We start from the raw sequence: 17,080 nt of genomic DNA, 5'->3' as shown, positions 1-17,080 counted from the left end.
ACACACACATACATATGTGAATATGTATGTTTGACTTTCAGTTGCATGCCTTACCACAAAGTAGACGACAAAAACGAAAAGCTGAAGAATATTTAGGTTTGGCGAAGCAGRCGGTGTAAAACAATCAACAATTCAGATTAGAAATTTGGACGTTGATGAAATGGTTGCGTCTGGTTATTTTCATTCTCGTCTGCCTATTGCTGCAACAAACAATATGATGCAACAAAACCACTTACATATCTTAATGTGGCACTGGCGAGATGTGTAAAGTACATATAGAGGTGCTGACGCTTATACGCATATGCATGTTTGTATGTATATATTTAAAGACATATAGTGATGCATCTGGCGTAGTTTCTGGCATGCTACATTACGCGTTAAGAATTTATACAGTGTTCATGTAGGAGTGTGTGTACGTTTTTGTAGACTCGTGAACACATTTTTAGTGCTCAAAATTTGCGGCACGTTTGATTTTTATGTTTACATGTCGAAACTTGTGTATAGTTGAATAGAAAATGTGCATTTGCATTTTTGGCAATGACCACCAATTTGCCACCGGAAGGGAAATGATCACATAAATTTCCGCATTAGCGTTGTCATGTTTTTGGCAATTTTGATTGGGCGAGCATTCAAGAAAATTTGAATTTATTATGAAGAGAATTGAAGATCTTAGGCAATTAATAATTTTAATTGCTTTAAATAACATTTGTCAACGATTAATACTTAGGTTGTCAGATTGTTGGAGTGCAAGGGTATTTTTTTTTTATGTAAAAGCAAAATTTGCATCTTTCAGAAAAAATACTAATCTATTTAATGTTAAACGTGGTCCAATTTCTTAAAACTAAAGCGTTAATTCGGTTGAAGCTTCACAAATACAAGAGATTAAGACAAAATCTTGATTTGATAGGCAAGTTTGGATGAGTTCACTTTGTATGACAACTACATATGTGCAATAGTGGTCCGATAACGGCAGTTCCGACAAATGAGCAGCTTTTTGTGTAGAAAAGACGTGTTTAATATAATATTTCAGATCTATATCTAAATTATTCATAATATAAGGAAAACGATTTGATTTTGAGTATTTATTGATATTTATGTAGATTTATTGATATGTATTGAGAGTTACAGTCAGATTAAAAAAAAATTAAAAATCTTCACGCCTTACAATACATATCAAATTATAATTTCATAGTGAAATTAAGCACTAAAATTTTGTTCTTACATGTGAAGTTATGCACATAAATTAATGAAAATCATGAAGTGTGGCAATCTTAATTGCGTTGTTATGATTACGTCTAATTAAATTACTAATAAAAACAAAAAAAAAAAATCGAAGACTAAATTTCTGACAGAAAAAATTCGTGGCCGTGGCGTCAAACATATAGCAATTGTTTGTAAATTAAAAATAACGGAAATTAACTACAGAAAAATTAACATAAAAAATAAATATATAAAAATTGCGAAAGGCGCATCTGATAAAAGAAAAAATCGCATTACTGCATCTGTTTTGTAGCCGATGCATTCGCATTGGTGGTAATCTTCCGGGCATCGATTTCRTCGTTGCTTTTCGGAGTTTCAGTATTTTTAAAATGCACCGCCATATTATGCTGAATATGATCCATTATACATTTAAATGATATCTTACAGATATGACATATGATGGCTTTATTAGGTGTACGATGTATACCAGCATGAGCTGTTGTTTTCTTTACCATTCTTGCAGCGGGTGGCGCCATCTCCGGTAATAAACCGTCTACTGCTGCAGCCGCAGTGTTCGCTATTATGGTAATTTCAGCAAGCGCTATCAAAAATAAATAAAACATAATTTCAGTTTTATTCATACTGTATTTAAAATACTTTTATTTTACCTTTTTTATCATTTGTGGAATCTGTAGAACTTACAGAAATGCTACTCAAATCTGAGTGAGAGCGCTGTGGTGGTACATTCGTCGATGTAGCTTGTATTTGTGAGTTTATTTTAGCACCAGAAGTGTTTATATGGAAGACAGCGGGCAATTGAGCTTTTTCAACGTGATCCATTTCATGGAATTTCAACTTGCGCTTATCATTTGGTGGTATTTTTGGACAATGTTGTAGCAGGTGTATGTGTAAAGCACGAAGTAGCACAAACTTTTTATCGCAATATCTACATTTATTTCCGTTATTTGAATTTGTAATTGATGAARTTGCACTCGCAACGCATGTGCTTGTTTTCTTAACAAATGCTGGTACACCATCACCTTCATGAGAACGTTTATGTGCATCTAAAAGCGACTTAAGGCTAAATTTACAACCACAAACTTTGCACACGAAACTGCTTTCGGGTTTCGCGGTTAAAGTTGGTCGAGTTTTCGTATTGGATGCAGTTAATGGTGGAACGTTAGCACCTTTGGCCGACACTATGGGGTACATGGACTTTCGGTTGGTCGGTCCTTGCTTAGTAGACTCAATGACTGGCTTTGGTGCACATTTTGTATTTACCTCGGTTTGTACCGTTCTACCTACTGGCAACATACTTTTGCGGTTGTTGTGCGATAGTCCTGTGGGTATGATACTCTTTCTGTTTTGCTGCATGTTGGGTAGAACAGATCGTCGAGCTATTTTACGTGCGGGGCTGTTTAATGTGGTCTTTACCAATACCGACATACGTTGAGTAAATGCAAAAGGACGCTTCTCACCTTGCGATGCTACACTAGATGGTAGCATTGATGAACGTCCTTTTGGTTTATATGAAATAGACTTACGCRTATCCGAGAGAGATGCTGTTTTAGTGTTATCGTTCTCTGTGATTGTAGCTTCAGCGAATTTCAACACCTTGTTCATTAATTTTGGAATTTCATTTATATCTTTGTCAATATTTGATTTTKTACCAATATTGTTTTGTGTATAACGATTATTTGGATTCATAGAAATTCTTGATGGACGATTAGCTTTGAGATCAGGTTCACATAAAGGTTTCTTAATCATTGATTTTCTTTTGTTTATATCTGAAACTGTATATATGTAGKTGTTTATAGTAATTTAAAGACATACAAGACACTTGTAAATAAAAATTAATAATTTATACATACGTTTACTTTCTAGTTTTTCTGGATCYCGTGATAGTTCGTCGGTTATTGATATCTTGTTTGTGGCCTTTTGTGTTGTTTCTTGAATGTTTGGCTCTTCCTTATGTTTACTTGTATTTATTTCGTCAACAACTGATGTTTCTTCTACTATTGTCCGTAGTGAGGCTTCGTCGYTTTTATTGGATATTGCTGTTACCTCCTTAGGAGGTAAAGCATTTTCCTTATCTGTGGGGTTTTTAACTTTTTTTTCATCCATGTCTATAAAAGCAAACTTTAGATCCACACATCTTTCGGCGCTGGATCCGCGAACAACTTCAACACTACGTAATAACTGTTCCTTGGTGGGTGTCGARCTGACAACATTATACTCTTTCAAAATACGCTTAGGTAAAGCAGAGAGCTTTGAACACGCGTCCATATCCTTAACTGATTCAAGGTAATTCAAATGCGRATCTAACGCCTCCAAAGTGCTATTTTGATGAATTTCCTGAGAATTTTCAACAGTTGCTTCCTCATGGTCCATGTTTGACAACATTGAAAGATCACATGTAGTAGCTTCCAATGTTTTATAAGCTGCACTAGAAATGCTTGAATCAAACGACAAATACATGGATACTCCGGTAGTATTCGCTTCACTAAATGCTTGCCTAGAGATATCCATTACGCGTTTTTTAATGGGATAATTTAATATATCTTAGGTTTCAGCACGTCGTAGTCACAAATTTTTAAAATTGATTCGTAAAACTATAAATTTATGAAAATTCTCACAATATTAATAAACAACAATTTTATCAAAGCCCGCTATGAATGCATTTATTTTTCATCTTCTTCTTCAGTTTTATCAAGGCGTTACTTTTTAAAAGCCGCTTACCTGTCAAATACCTCTACACCAGGGTTGCTTCGTTGATCCTTTTGCAGCTGCTTTATGAATTGTGTTTAGAAATATAAATTTCACTTGAGGAAATTAAACAATATCCATTGTAATACATTAATATCTTATATCGAGTTATATTTAAGAAATTAATTTACAATATTTTCTTTTTTGCATTGACTAATATTTTCAACCCTGGTTAAAAGGTTTGGTTTGTTAAAAAGTAATGGTGGAAACTGGTTTGAAAAATGTAATTTTTATATGTTGAGTATGTTAATAATTAGGAAATAAATTTGTACGAAATGAAATAAAAATTGAAAGAATAAAAATTACAAAATGGCAACATTATGTGCTGCCACTTTCGAAATATATTTTGGAAGTTCACCACACCCTTTTCAACATTTCGAAGCTCGACGGCCATATTTCCTTTCTTTTAGATTCTTGAAGTGAAATAGCCAACATGGGTTTCGCAAATCTTTGGTATTCTCATCCACGTAAATACGGCCAAGGCTCAAGATGCTGGTAAATATTTTATAAATAATTTAATTTGGAGAAAAACTTCATCACCGAAGCATAAATTCCAGCACCACGTTAAATTTTAACTATGTGAAGTAATTGAGGTTATGTCGAAAAAAATGAATCAATGTGCCTTTGGTATTTATGTAGGTTTTGTTTATAAAGTTTAAATTTAGAATATGGTGGAGTTTTGGCAATAGTGAAATATGCCCCCGGTTGAGTACGGAAATCTCGTAAAATTAATCATTTATGATTTCCTTAATTGAGGGTGGCAAAAGTAATTTGGTTACTGGGCGATTTTTCTACTTGGTGTYTGCTTTCATGCAAGAGTAGRATTGGTACAGTAATCTACAYAGAAACACTTGCACAAATAAAAMAATTKTRTATACATATAGCTTTGAMTAAAAAGAAAATATTGTTCGTAATACCTATGATTTAAATTTTTATAGCCGTTCCTGCTCTAACCGACATGGTTTGATCCGCAAATATGGTCTGAACATCTGCCGTCAGTGCTTCAGAGAGTATGCCAATGATATTGGCTTCAAGAAGGTACGCACTTAAACCATTTGAATGTACTTAACAATAAATAAATTGTACTGTATTTATCTATTTACAGCTCGATTAAATTGAGATAAATCTCATCAGATGACACCAACAATAAATGTATTGGGTCATCGAATTATTTTCACATATTAATACAAGTAGTTTGTTGGAAAGACAAACTGCATGAATTAATATGTGGGCAACAACAGCAACAGCAGCAACAACAACATCATTTGAAAGTTTGAATAAGAGGCAATGGAATTGAAAAACTAAATGGTTTTTCAAGGAAGTGAGCGCGAGTACAAATAGTTAATATACTGTGAAAGTGAAATCACTTATTTGAGCTTTCCGATGAAAATAAAACATAACAAGAAGAATTATTTATACAATTTTTTATTTCAACACAAGTTATAATGTCAGCAATATAGTGTGATGCTGGATTAAGAGATGGTTTATTTTAGATACTCTAAGTTAGACGTTTGTGCCACCTTTCTTAATTCGATGAAGGGTGATGTTCTAAAAAGACAATTTTATAATATCTCTGCATTTAGCATGAGATCACTATTTACAATATTTCTATTTATTGGATTTAATTAAAGTCAGCATTATTTTGTGTGTGGTTGTGCTAGTTTTTTGAAATGATTAATCATTTAGCAAAAATGTCGAATATACGTTTTCGGCTGCAGGAAATAAAACTATTTCAAAAGTACATATTTGCAGGAATTCAACCGTTAGTCCCGAACAGGAACTACAACAGTCGATACTAATAATCAGCATTGACTTGGATTTTGCTGTGCTTAGGATAATCGCTTCAACATCAGGAAGTTGCACTTAAAATTAAATGTACTTTAACTTTTTTAAGAAAACACTAAAAAACTGAATTAGATTGTTTTGTAACATGTGGTTATTTTTCCACTTGAAAAATTATGTGCGAAATGAACTGGGTTGCAAACCCTAAGAGGAAATTTTAATTAAATAGGAGATTTTCTAAWCTTTTAGCATCTCATATTTCATATAGATTTATTTATTTGCCGAAGGGTAATAAATGAAGTATAGACACCGGTGWATGTATTTACAATAAGTATGTAAAAATATTCTGCACTTGATGGTGCTATTTTTATTAAAAGTGATATAAACCAAGTAAGACATGCTTTTAAATAAAATTTTTTTTAGCAATCTTCCTTCCGCATCACCGTTTTCCGATCAATTTGACCGAATTTGGCGGCGTTTCAAAGATGTTGAGCGAGTACTCAGAGAGTTGACGTCCGCATATGATCTCAAATTTATATGTATGTATGAATAACTTATGGTGGTTTGGTATGTCCAAAAAGTTTGAAGTTAAGTCAAGTTTAGTTTATAGTTTCAGTTGCAAGCGAACCGCGACCACGAAGCAACGATTTCTGCGCATGCGCACCGATCATTTTATAAAAGCGAGACACTAAAGCGAAATATATTGCAGTCGACGGTCATATGAACATTTACAAGAAATTACTGCATCACTAAACATACTAACAGGTGCTAAAAATATATAACAATGGAAATATACACATAGTTGTATTGAATCAAGTTTATAGATAATCAGCCATTGTATTCTGAGCAGCAAAAGTGTCGGTTAACGTGTTTCATATTTGACTTCAATTCGGTTTAATTTAATCCTAATTTTTCACGTTTGACTATTCGATTTGATATGACTTGCTAATTGTAGTTGAGGTCAGTGTGACCTTAGTTGGGTCTTTGGACCAGATACGTTTAAGAAAACCAAAAGCAAAACAAAGCAGATAYACACATGTGAAAAAGTAAACCAAAAAAGTAACCGCTACACTGCTGACTTACTTACGGGCAAACATAAAATCAACCATCAAGCAACACAATACACAAACAACAACATTCKGCAGGTAGACGGTTGAATGGGAAAATGAAAGTACTACCGATATTGCAGCCAAATCGGCTATTGTRCCTCTACTTCGCAGTGATTGTTGTTATCGTTGTTGGGGATTATGCAAGTGCGCTGCAACAGCCGGAGCCACAGACACGGCGAGAGCAAGATCGGCCAACAGCTACGCCCAGCAAACAGCAACAAGCTGCACATGCGGAAGTAAACCATACCACCAATAAACCGTTAAAATTCGGTACAAATATTGTTGATTATCCTGTTGCTGAATTGAATGCTAACATCACAACTCTTAATGCCGCAGATCGCCAACAATCCGCCGATACCAGAAATAGCAAGCAAGAAACCGAAAAACTACAAACGGACATACAGTTAAACGATGCAGCAGACATTGCACCATCATCAAGGGTAGCACGTCGCTATGATGCGCTCAAAGCGCCAGCCACACAAATGATTGGTGAAAATGACGTGCCACCGGTGAAGAAAACTCAGCGCAGTGGTAGCACAACGGCAAATGCACCCGCGACCGCGGTACCGATTGCCACAGCGAAGTCCAAGCCAAAGCGTCGAGACGGCAATAGTTCGCCTTCGAGCTCACGCGATGGCAAATCCGCTGCGGTTGCAGCAAGTCAACGTTMCAATTCTTTTGATTCCCAGGCGCAAAGTGCACGTCAGTTGGCAACTAACCGTGCTCGCAATTCGAATGCTGCAAATGTAGCGAGCCAACAAACGAACCGGGGGTCTGGTAAGAAAAGCAAAGTTGCATCACAGCCAACGTTGACGCCAGCGGTTGTGGCTAACAACCGGCGGGAGGAAAAGAAATCGCGCAAAGCTTTAAGTGCAACAACGGTATCAACGCCAATATTCTCGTCCACACCTGCGGCCACGACTGGTAAGTTAAAGATTTGAAAATTGAGGTTTGAAGTTGGGGATGTCTTCCCCTTGCTGCCTTCTTATGCAAGTGTATTTCGATTTTTTCTAATGAAATACAGTCTTGTACCGAAAATGTCCTTAAAATTGGCCCAAAGTAATTTTCAAATATTAATGTTATAAATGTTTGTCCTGCGTCCATTTTAAATTTCATCAATTTTTCATCAGTTGTTAATAATTTTTTTCATTAAAATTACTATTAAGTGCACAAGATAAATATTCCTGCAGCACATTTAACTACTTTGTTGTTCTTAAAACGATTTATGTTTGTTAAATAGTTTATACTACGTACATGTGTAAATATTTTTATGACCTTGTAGAATCTTGTGAATTGGCACAAAGACCTTGCCAAACTGGTACAATAAATAAGTTTCACACATTTTCCATTTAACCTTCAACAGGTTTTGGTTTTTGACATGCATTGAACTCTTCGAGAGCCAAAAAGCAGTCACAGTTTGCAGCAAGTTACCGTGGTCTATTCTGGCAGAATATTTTATGAATTTTTTTACTAGTACATATTTTAGTCAGGTTTTAAATTAAACATTTTAAAAACAATTAATTTTTTAAAAGCAGTTAAGGGGTTGTATGGGTTTCCTCGGATAAAAAACASWWTTTTTYMAAAWTTTTTTTTCTCWTATAAAAAATTAATTAATGTTAAAGAAATTCTGAAATTTTTAGACAAARATATTTTTAACTCGGCCATTGCGACGCCATTTCCGGTRACCMCTTAGAAAAAAGATGCGCCCGCGTTGTCAGGATAACTCCTTACAGGATCATCTAAAGCGAAAGAATWTAGTTAAAATCTTAACTTAKWACTTGAACGAAAGAAAGAAACTGAAAATAGGATTTTTGTCAGACAATTTTACAAAAAAATTGAAAAGTTCAGTGAAAATTTCCCGATTTTTTTTTTTTCAAATAATTGCAATCGAAAAAATGTCCTTCGTTCAAGTCTTTAAGGATTGTCAAAAATCTGTGTAACATTTCATGAAGATCGGTTGAGTAGTTCTCAAGAAATCTTGCCAATCGACTTCAAAAACATAGTTTCGAGAAAACGCGTTTAAAGACYGCTTCGAGCGCACAAGTTCTCAAGGCTGTATCTCCGAAACTATTACTCGGATCAAATTGAAAATTTAGGAATAAATTATAGATATGTTGTAGAATTTAATACGGTAATAAAAATAATACTACGTTTACGTGATAATTAACTCAGCATAGTTGTAATGTGTTCTCTCACCCGATTTAATTGGCCGATAGTTATACTAATTTTGTGATTGCCGGGCAATCATGGAGTATGCTCTTTGGTGTCTCTGCTCTTTGCTCATAGAAGATGTAGATCCGTGGAGCAGCCTGTATTGACCTATATGAAATTCCACAAGCTGCTTTATTTTGTTTCTAAGAAGCCTTTGAAGTGTTTTGTATCGAACTCTCGTTTTCCATAGTCCAGGGACTTGTTGACAAAGGCGTTTCATCCCTATCGGATCGCTTACCGAATCTTCTTTCAGCAGGAGATGAACTAGCTCATTTATATTGATGTGTCTATGCCCTGTCTCTTATACACATCTCCCTATCGGATCGCTTACCGAATCTTCTTTCAGCAGGAGATGAACTAGCTCATTTATATTGATGTGTCTATGCCTATGGCGTGATTAGAATGGTAATAAATACTTTCACCATGGTGGGTTTTTTTCTTGAATTACATCTGCATATCTAATAGTTCTCAGTCTTAGGCATCAACTTGAAAAATGCTTGGAAACCTACCCATGCCGCTCAGTGAAACTTACATACCATAAACTAGTCTCTAAGCAATTGATAAAAATTATTTCGAATTTGGTCAGAGGATACATAAATGTGTATATATCTTAGATTACTAAAGCTACAATAGCCAAATTCACTCAGGACAAATCCCTTTAACACCCCTTTCGATACTGTAGAAATGGTTGAAATAGGAAGATAACACCGTCCACTTTCCTTTTGTTAAAAACTACGAAAGAAGGGCGGTAAATGTGTACTAAATACCACGGAGACATACAATTTAACAGTCGAGATGATATGAGAGATACCGTGGTACAAATTTGGCGATAGGTGTGGCACCGCTCCATTTTAGTTAAAATCACATATCTCAGGACCCGTCCGACGGATTTCGACTAAATTTAATACGTGACATTCTTCTCATATTACCTTTAGGGTAAGCCACCTTAGGACCCAAAACTGTCCAAATCCAACCAACACTGYCCAAGGCTCCAAGTGCCGAATGTGTGGACCCTAGTATCTATAATTGACTTTTGACCGTAAGTATCGGATATACTTACAATTAAAATTCAGAGATACATACTTCACTGAGCCCCCATAAAACTAATTATAAATCGAACTTCTGCGTGCCTTTATATTGGATATATCGGCCAATATCTGAGTTATCCCAATRAAATTTGCAGAACGTATKTTTCTAACAACAGTGCTTATWTTTGTCTAAAATAGATATAATTGAAGGAAAACTAGACCTAGCTCCCATATAACTAGAATCAGGATTTTCGAATATACAGCTGATTTTGGTCCATATGATTGGTGATTGTATGTTAGGTACCTTAATGAAACCCAGGGAACATACTATTAGTATGTGACATATTATATTAATAGACAAAATTCGGTCTTTGGTACCTCTAAATTTATCGGATTTTGGTYTTCTTACATGTTTTATTAAAAACTTGACGTTAAATTTTTAACTTTAATCTGTTATTTGAGCTTAGAAATTTAAATAAAGTTTCCAACTAAGATTTTCGAATTATATGTGATCCATTATTTACAACTTTTATATCAGCATTATTAGTTTTTACTTAAGAATATTGTATTATTACCCACAAAACTTCAGCATTTTTCATCAAGATAATTTCTCGCAGAACAGGTTCTGTAAGTAATAAATAAAAATGCAAATATGAAAAGTAATAATGGAGCTAAGCCACCWAGAGGCAAACTTGCATCGAACGAAAAGAATAAAACTTAAGACTTTTTGAAGAAATTTACATATTCACACACACACGCCAAAGAATGCTTGGTAATATTCACATTGTAATGCTAATAACGAATTGACATAGTTCAACAATTGCACCGCCCACTGAAGTGCAAAGTGAAGAGACGCAAAATGCAAGAAAAAGCAGCATTCTGCGGCGAGATCTGCGCGTTTTGCTCAGCWWGSSSYYTKKGKGYRSMSSCKSKSGCKSTGWSRCKCWYWWWAARRKKSTRTATATRTRTRTGTGYRYRTRYATATATATTGAGATATGTGTGTTTGAGCGCTGACAAGTTATCGTGTGAGCTAAGGTTGGCCTGCATTTGCTAAACGAGYGTACAAACACACACACATACACACACAGCGGCGACTGACACTGACCTAGCTGAAATGCTAAAATTGGTATTAAAGATTTAAGTTTRATTCAGTTAGCTTTATTTTTCCTTTCCATTGCTCTTGTTTCGTTACTAAAGCACTTGTGTTAAGCATTTGGTATGGTCTAYATTAATAGCTATGTGTGTGTGTTGATGTGCCGCGAGGTGCGCATGGGCAACATTGCAACTGAACTATTTTGGTATGGTAAATGCTATGCGTCGCTATGTTAAGGTGATAAAAGTGTGTACGCGTTTTTTTTCGTTTCACAGCATGTTTGAAAGCAATGTCCATTGCGCATGCGCAGCAGTGCGAGTTCCATTTGCCATTGTTGTTTGCCACAGTTGCTGTTTTGGTCTTTATATGTACATATAATATAATGTGTATATATGTATGTATATATGAACGTTACAATCATATTGCAACTCCACAGCACCCAAGCTTACTTACCGATGTTTTATGAGCATTTAAAATTGTTAAATGCGCCTGCGCATGTGCCCCAATTGTGTGTAATTAAATTATCTGCCCCCTTTCAAAACTCAAGCTATTATACAGAGRTACAAAAGTACATATATACATGTATAAAAATATATGCCTGTACATCCCGTGTGCCATTATATGCAATGCATGTCTCTCATATATACCTCCGCTATAGTATGTCTCTTCACAAATGAATTCGCCAGCACTCCGTTGCTAAACAGAACGTGAAGTTTGCCATTTATKTTTTAGTCAGCGAAAAGCTCTTTTGTTTGCTGCAAAAAGTAGTGCAACAGATTGTGTTGCAAAAAGTGAGTGGAATACATATATTATACAGAGCAATTTCGAAAAGTGTTGGAAATTGTTGTTTGGAAATTCGAAATTTACCATACACAACTCAATAATTGGTAGAAAATAGTTAAAAGTGGGAAAAAATGCATTCATACGCCTAATTGCAACTTTGTATAAATATTTCAATAATACGCCGTGGCGCACCTCAGGCCATTGTGATATTGCTTATAAATACATAAAAAATTAGCAACATGCATACTTATGTATTTACGAGTATATATGTGTATCGTTAAGGGCGCCTTTTGTATCTTCTCAGTTGTTTTAAACCCGTCCACAAAATGTTGCACAAATTATTACTGTTTTGAACACATCACAATTGTTTGATATGGCATAACTGGCTTGAAAAGTGTGTATAAAACAAGTAAGGAAGAGCTATGTTTGGRTATAAGCGAAAATTTCATACTCTTGCAACTTACAAAGATTAAAACCAGGGCAGTACTTTCATGTACATAAGACCTGTCAGTTGTAAGTGGCCTAGGGCCGATTTTATTCRTCCTAAGCACAAATATGCACTGTTAAAAGAAAAACACGCTCTCCCAATTTTATTTAGATAACTCACATATTGGTCTATATATGCGGTATAAAGTCACCCGTAAGTTCGAAAATCTTTATATAAGTTATATGTGGGCTAAGAGAGGTATTCACCCGATTCAATCCATTTTTAACACACATACATATTACTATCAGGAAAGGATTATCCAATATTTTCGGTAAAAAGCCAACTATGGGTACTGGTGCCCAAATATTCGGTATCTAGGGGCTTGGGTTTTTTTTTGGATTTGGACAATTTTTGGCCATATGGCCAAATGGCCTTTATTCGGGCAATGTGTTACATTAATTGCYTCTGAATTTGTACACTCGAATGGAAAGAATCAGATAAAATTTAAATTGTGTTATTTGGGAAGTAGGCGTGGTTATAGTCCGATTTTGCCTTTTTCGCCCAYACTGTAACATAAAAATGTCGGCTCAGTGCCACATACCAAATTTGGCTTAAATCGGTCGAGCAGGTCCTGAGGTATGCAATTTTACCTAAAAGTATTGGGTTGTTTTTACCCGGATGCTATTGAGCCCTGTCACACCATTTCGAGTGTAAACATTTTTGTCTCTGGCATATTTTGTTAGTAACTTATGGCACTTTTAGTAGTTTTTAACAGTACCGTTATGTGGTTATTCAAACATTTTATCCTCAAGTATCCCCCGCTACTGCGATGTCTTGTGCCAAAGTAATGTTCTATATCTTAATTTAGTCCTTAGTTATGGTACTCTACAGGTTTTCGGTTAATGGAGTTTTGTGGACGTAACAGTGGTCYGATTATGTCCAKCTATGAACTCGCMCTTKTTTTTTTTGTAAAGAAAGCTCATACTCATCAAGCTAACTCAATTTGTACTCAAGTTACAGGTTGCACGGAYGGTACAGCTCGCAGCACGTTTACTCTAGGAGATAATGTGCATTTTCAAAAAACGCCGTACTGTGCGCACAGAAGACTATAGCTATTTAGGGGCATAGTATCGAAGAAAATCCACTGAGTACATCCGTCATCGCGCACAAATACATAGCCACTCACTTTATGGAAGGCTTTGYGTATTGACCGTGGATTGCGGGCTTACAATATCTAAYTCGTGCAAGAATTGAAGCCGAACGATCATCAAGAGCCACTGATAACGAATTTTCATGACATAAAAGATCCCCWTTGATTGATTGGGTACTCCCTAGTAGGTGCTGAGACGCCGATAAAACCCCAAAAGTCGCTTTTTGGTGTTTATCATTCATCCATATTTCTTCTAAAATGAAAGTGACCATAACTTTACAGTCAGTTAGAATCACTATGAACGTACGATTAATGAGTTTTTCATGCTTGAATTGGAGGATGTTGATGTGGAAGTCCTTTAGTTCCAACTAGACCGCGCTACGTGCCATACAGCCAACGAAACTGACAATTTATTGAAAGAGGTTTTTGATGAGCGCATTATCTGGCGGTATGGGCATGTGGTGAGGTCTCCAAGATCGTACGATTTTACACCGCTGGACTATTTTTGTGGGAATATGTGTGCTGAAAGAAGATATTCGGCGCGTTACTGTTAAAAAAAAAATTCTAATGTAAAAATCAAAGCAATATTTATTGCGTTTCTCAAAGTACATACATATATTCGTTTGAGATTAATGCTTAGAAAATTCATAAAGATCTGAGCACTGGAAGCAAATGTACAGCAGTCAACAGCTCTCTCTTATCTTGTGCCCCAAGTACGTGCCAAAACTTTAAACGCGATTATCTCAAAATGATGTTTTTCAAAAAGTCCCGTTGCGGTGAACAAGGATATGTGACATAACGATTAATTTTTTAAAGGCAATATCTCATACTTGAACGAAGTAATTTTCGGTTGACACGTATATTTTTATTCGGTGTTTAAAAAAGTGGGTTTTGAGACCAAATCGAGTTTTCAAAATAATCATCACTATCCTGCGAACTTGTACGGCGTTCTAAAACTGTTATTTAATTTCATTGCTTACATATCAAGCACACCGCAAATCGCGTAAGWAAAGAAATGTATCAGCTCAACTGCTGCAGGGACACACCTACTGTAACAGTTTAAATAATCGATGTGACAGTCTATCGATTGCTTCAAAATTTTTGGGGCATATATGTATACGTGTTTCGAGAAAAAAATGATCTCCCAGTRATTCCGGCCTTCTTCGTGGATGAAACCTAAAAATAACAAATTTTCGGTAAACTACTTGTAGAAGGYGGTTTTTGGACTGCCAAAACTCGATTGAGCTCTGAAACCGACTCTGTCATTGAAGGTAGAATTATATACAGAACAGGCAAACAATTTGTCATTTGACTTCGAGTTGTCTTCTTTTTTATTGGCGTAGACACCGCTTWCGCGGWTATAGCCGAGTTTAGAGCAGCGCGACACTCGTTCTTTTTTTTTTTCCTTCTTCGCCTGGGCTTTTCAATGGAGTGGAGGTCTTCCTCTTTCACTACTTCTCTTGGGGGGAACTGTGTCGAAAACTCTCAGAACTGGAGTAGTTTCATCCACTCGGAAGCCATGACTTAGCCAGCGTAGCCGCTGTCATTGCATCTGTCTCGTATCATTTCATCGCGGTATTCGCCGCACAAAGGTTCATAAATCTTCTGCAGAACCTTTCTTTCGAAAACTCGTAAAGTCCCCTCACCAGGTGTTGTCATCGTTCTCCTACTCAGTCCGAAGCACCTGTTGGCAAGAGTTTTTGGTGTTAATGAGTTAGTAAAATAATAAGGAGTTAATGAAAAAATAGATTTTTTTTTTAATTTTATATTCGGTCTAAATAAAGAATAATGAATAACGATTGCTCGTGAATCAGACAAATAAATGAAAAGTTAGCCTGACAATTGCCACTTTGGGTCAAATCTCATATCTCAGCAACCAATCCACCAATTCGATATATAACGTTTTATTTCTGTTTTATAATTATTATTAGAATAATAATAATTTTATTAGAAAGTACTCCCCATATCTTAGCCWCTTTAAATTCCATTAGATTATGTAACTTTATAAAATTATGAAATTAAGCACCAATTGAGTATCTAAATAAATCTTGGCACAATTGGTAACTTCAATAATGTCATTTCGCATCCAAAAATTGAAAACGAGCAATAGTGGTCGAAAAAGTCTTTTCGTATTTCTTATCTAATTTTAACATGTTTTTTTTTATATTTATACTAATAAATAAATAAACCACAAGAAAAAACGTTAGCTTGGGCTGCATCATGCCCATCACAAGTGCATTTCTTTTAGTAACTATGTGTTCACTTTATATGGAAGCTATAGTAATCCGATCTGAACAATTTTTTCGGACATTACATTGTTGCCCTAGAAAATAACTTGTGCCAAATTTCGTGAATATATCTTGTCAAATGCAAAAGTTTTCCATACCAGCACTAGATTCCTATCGTTCAGTTTGTATGGCAGCTATATGTTATAGTGGTCCGATATCGGCAGCTCTTTATAGGGTCTCTGAAGCTTCCTTCTGGGTGTTCCAAACTTCATGACAAACTTAATATACCCTGTTCAGGGTATAAATGTGTACAATTTTGATCGACCACTTTTCCGCTAGAGACATTATTCCATCAGTGTAAAACTTTCATCAGTATAAATCGAAATTTCCAAAACGGAAGTGATCGAACCATTGTTGTTCTACACGCATTGATATCGTTTCCGTAAACTGCACAAATTTCATTGATGGCTTGCGTGGCATTCTTCCTTTTCTATACAAAAATTTCAAATCCTTTACCTTTTTCAACTTCCCCGAATTTAATTTTTTTTTGGCAAAATGAAGCTCAAATCTCACYTTTCGAACACTATATGGTATGACACAATGTGGTTGGTAGCACTGGAGATATACGACTGCAACGACTTATATTGACAAAATATGAATATACTTTTTTGACTACCCAATATTATGACGCCTTTGATTATTGCTTAACATTCGGCCGCACACAAACTCGGTTCCTCCTTATCTGCTTTGTTTCTTACTTGCGTTCCAAAATTTAGAAAGTGTTGCCTACAATTACAATATGAAAAGCCTTGAACAGTTATTAAATATAACAATTATATAAATAACAATAATAACATAATTACTTTAAAAGCCTTTGCCTTCTGCAACAAAATGCTCGAAGTRAATCAATTAGATACCGGTTTTTAGATAAATTTATAAGTACTCGTTGCAACTATTTTTCTCGGTAGCAAAAAATTTGTTAGCCCATAAAACGGACATAACAAAGTGTGTTGCATATACATAAATGTGTATAACAATACTACATTATATCTACAGACGATAGTTATGCTATTGAACTTGACATTTGCTCATTAAATTGCATTGCATTTGCACTAATTTACTTAATTATCTTCTTTAAGAGTCATAAATTTAAGTGGAGCATACGCCTGTGAACTTATCTGTACGGATTTATATATACAGGCGTGTAAACAGATAAGTAATTATTTGCATATGCGAGAGCGGTCCAATGTTTATCAGATTTATGACAGTAAATTTATAAGGAAGGTCCAATAAGTACTTATTC

General features: G+C 35.3%; 3 protein-coding genes across 7 annotated transcripts in view; 2 read left to right on the top strand and 1 right to left on the bottom strand.

Annotated features, from left to right (window-relative positions):
* Positions 1 to 1,103: 1,103 nt before the first annotated feature.
* LOC108975590 lies at positions 1,104 to 3,930 on the bottom strand. Of its 2 annotated transcripts, none has more exons than XM_018944169.1 (3): positions 3,072 to 3,930; positions 1,869 to 2,987; positions 1,104 to 1,801 (listed from the first exon to the last, which is right to left on the bottom strand). In XM_018944169.1, exons 1-3 carry the CDS (start codon positions 3,727 to 3,729, stop codon positions 1,494 to 1,496), a joined length of 2,085 nt encoding a protein of 694 aa, XP_018799714.1. In that variant the 5' UTR covers positions 3,730 to 3,930; the 3' UTR covers positions 1,104 to 1,493. The 2 variants fall into 2 exon arrangements, with proteins under 2 accessions (XP_018799714.1, XP_018799713.1); XM_018944168.1 differs by having other exon boundaries at positions 1,105 to 1,801; positions 1,869 to 2,993; positions 3,072 to 3,928.
* A 423-nt stretch (positions 3,931 to 4,353) lies between these two features.
* Positions 4,354 to 5,378, top strand: LOC108975591 (40S ribosomal protein S29). The gene is made up of 3 exons (XM_018944170.1): positions 4,354 to 4,461; positions 4,905 to 5,004; positions 5,072 to 5,378. The coding sequence occupies exons 1-3, from the start codon at positions 4,400 to 4,402 to the stop codon at positions 5,078 to 5,080; spliced, it is 171 nt and encodes a 56-aa protein (XP_018799715.1). The 5' UTR covers positions 4,354 to 4,399; the 3' UTR covers positions 5,081 to 5,378.
* Positions 5,379 to 6,270: 892 nt separating this feature from the next.
* Positions 6,271 to 17,080, top strand: part of LOC108975567 (flocculation protein FLO11) — a 16,708-nt gene continuing 5,898 nt past the window's right edge. For 2 of the 4 annotated variants that reach the window (XM_018944129.1, XM_018944128.1), the window contains exon 1: positions 6,352 to 7,781. In XM_018944129.1, coding sequence (XP_018799674.1) covers positions 6,914 to 7,781 — 868 coding nt within the window. In that variant the 5' untranslated portion in view covers positions 6,352 to 6,913. Of the gene's footprint in view, positions 6,288 to 6,351; positions 7,782 to 17,080 lie in introns of those variants that run through there. The other 2 variants (XM_018944131.1, XM_018944130.1) reach the window with 2 other exon arrangements.

Source organism: Bactrocera latifrons, unplaced genomic scaffold (assembly GCF_001853355.1).
Source record: "Bactrocera latifrons isolate USDA-ARS-PBARC rearing strain unplaced genomic scaffold, ASM185335v1 scaffold_67, whole genome shotgun sequence".
Taxonomy (NCBI): domain Eukaryota; kingdom Metazoa; phylum Arthropoda; class Insecta; order Diptera; family Tephritidae; genus Bactrocera; species Bactrocera latifrons.
Note: the sequence above shows the minus strand (reverse complement) of the source record. Positions and strands in the feature narration are given on the sequence as shown.

What these genes read in the sequence shown, in the direction of transcription:
- LOC108975591 (XM_018944170.1), top strand. Translation starts at nt 4,400, where the DNA reads ATGGGTTTCGCAAATCTTTGGTATTCTCATCCACGTAAATACGGCCAA. An exon ending in GGCCAAGGCTCAAGATGCTG is followed by an intron (nt 4,462 to 4,904) that starts GTAAATATTTTA and finishes AAATTTTTATAG; the next exon opens with CCGTTCCTGCTCTAACCGAC.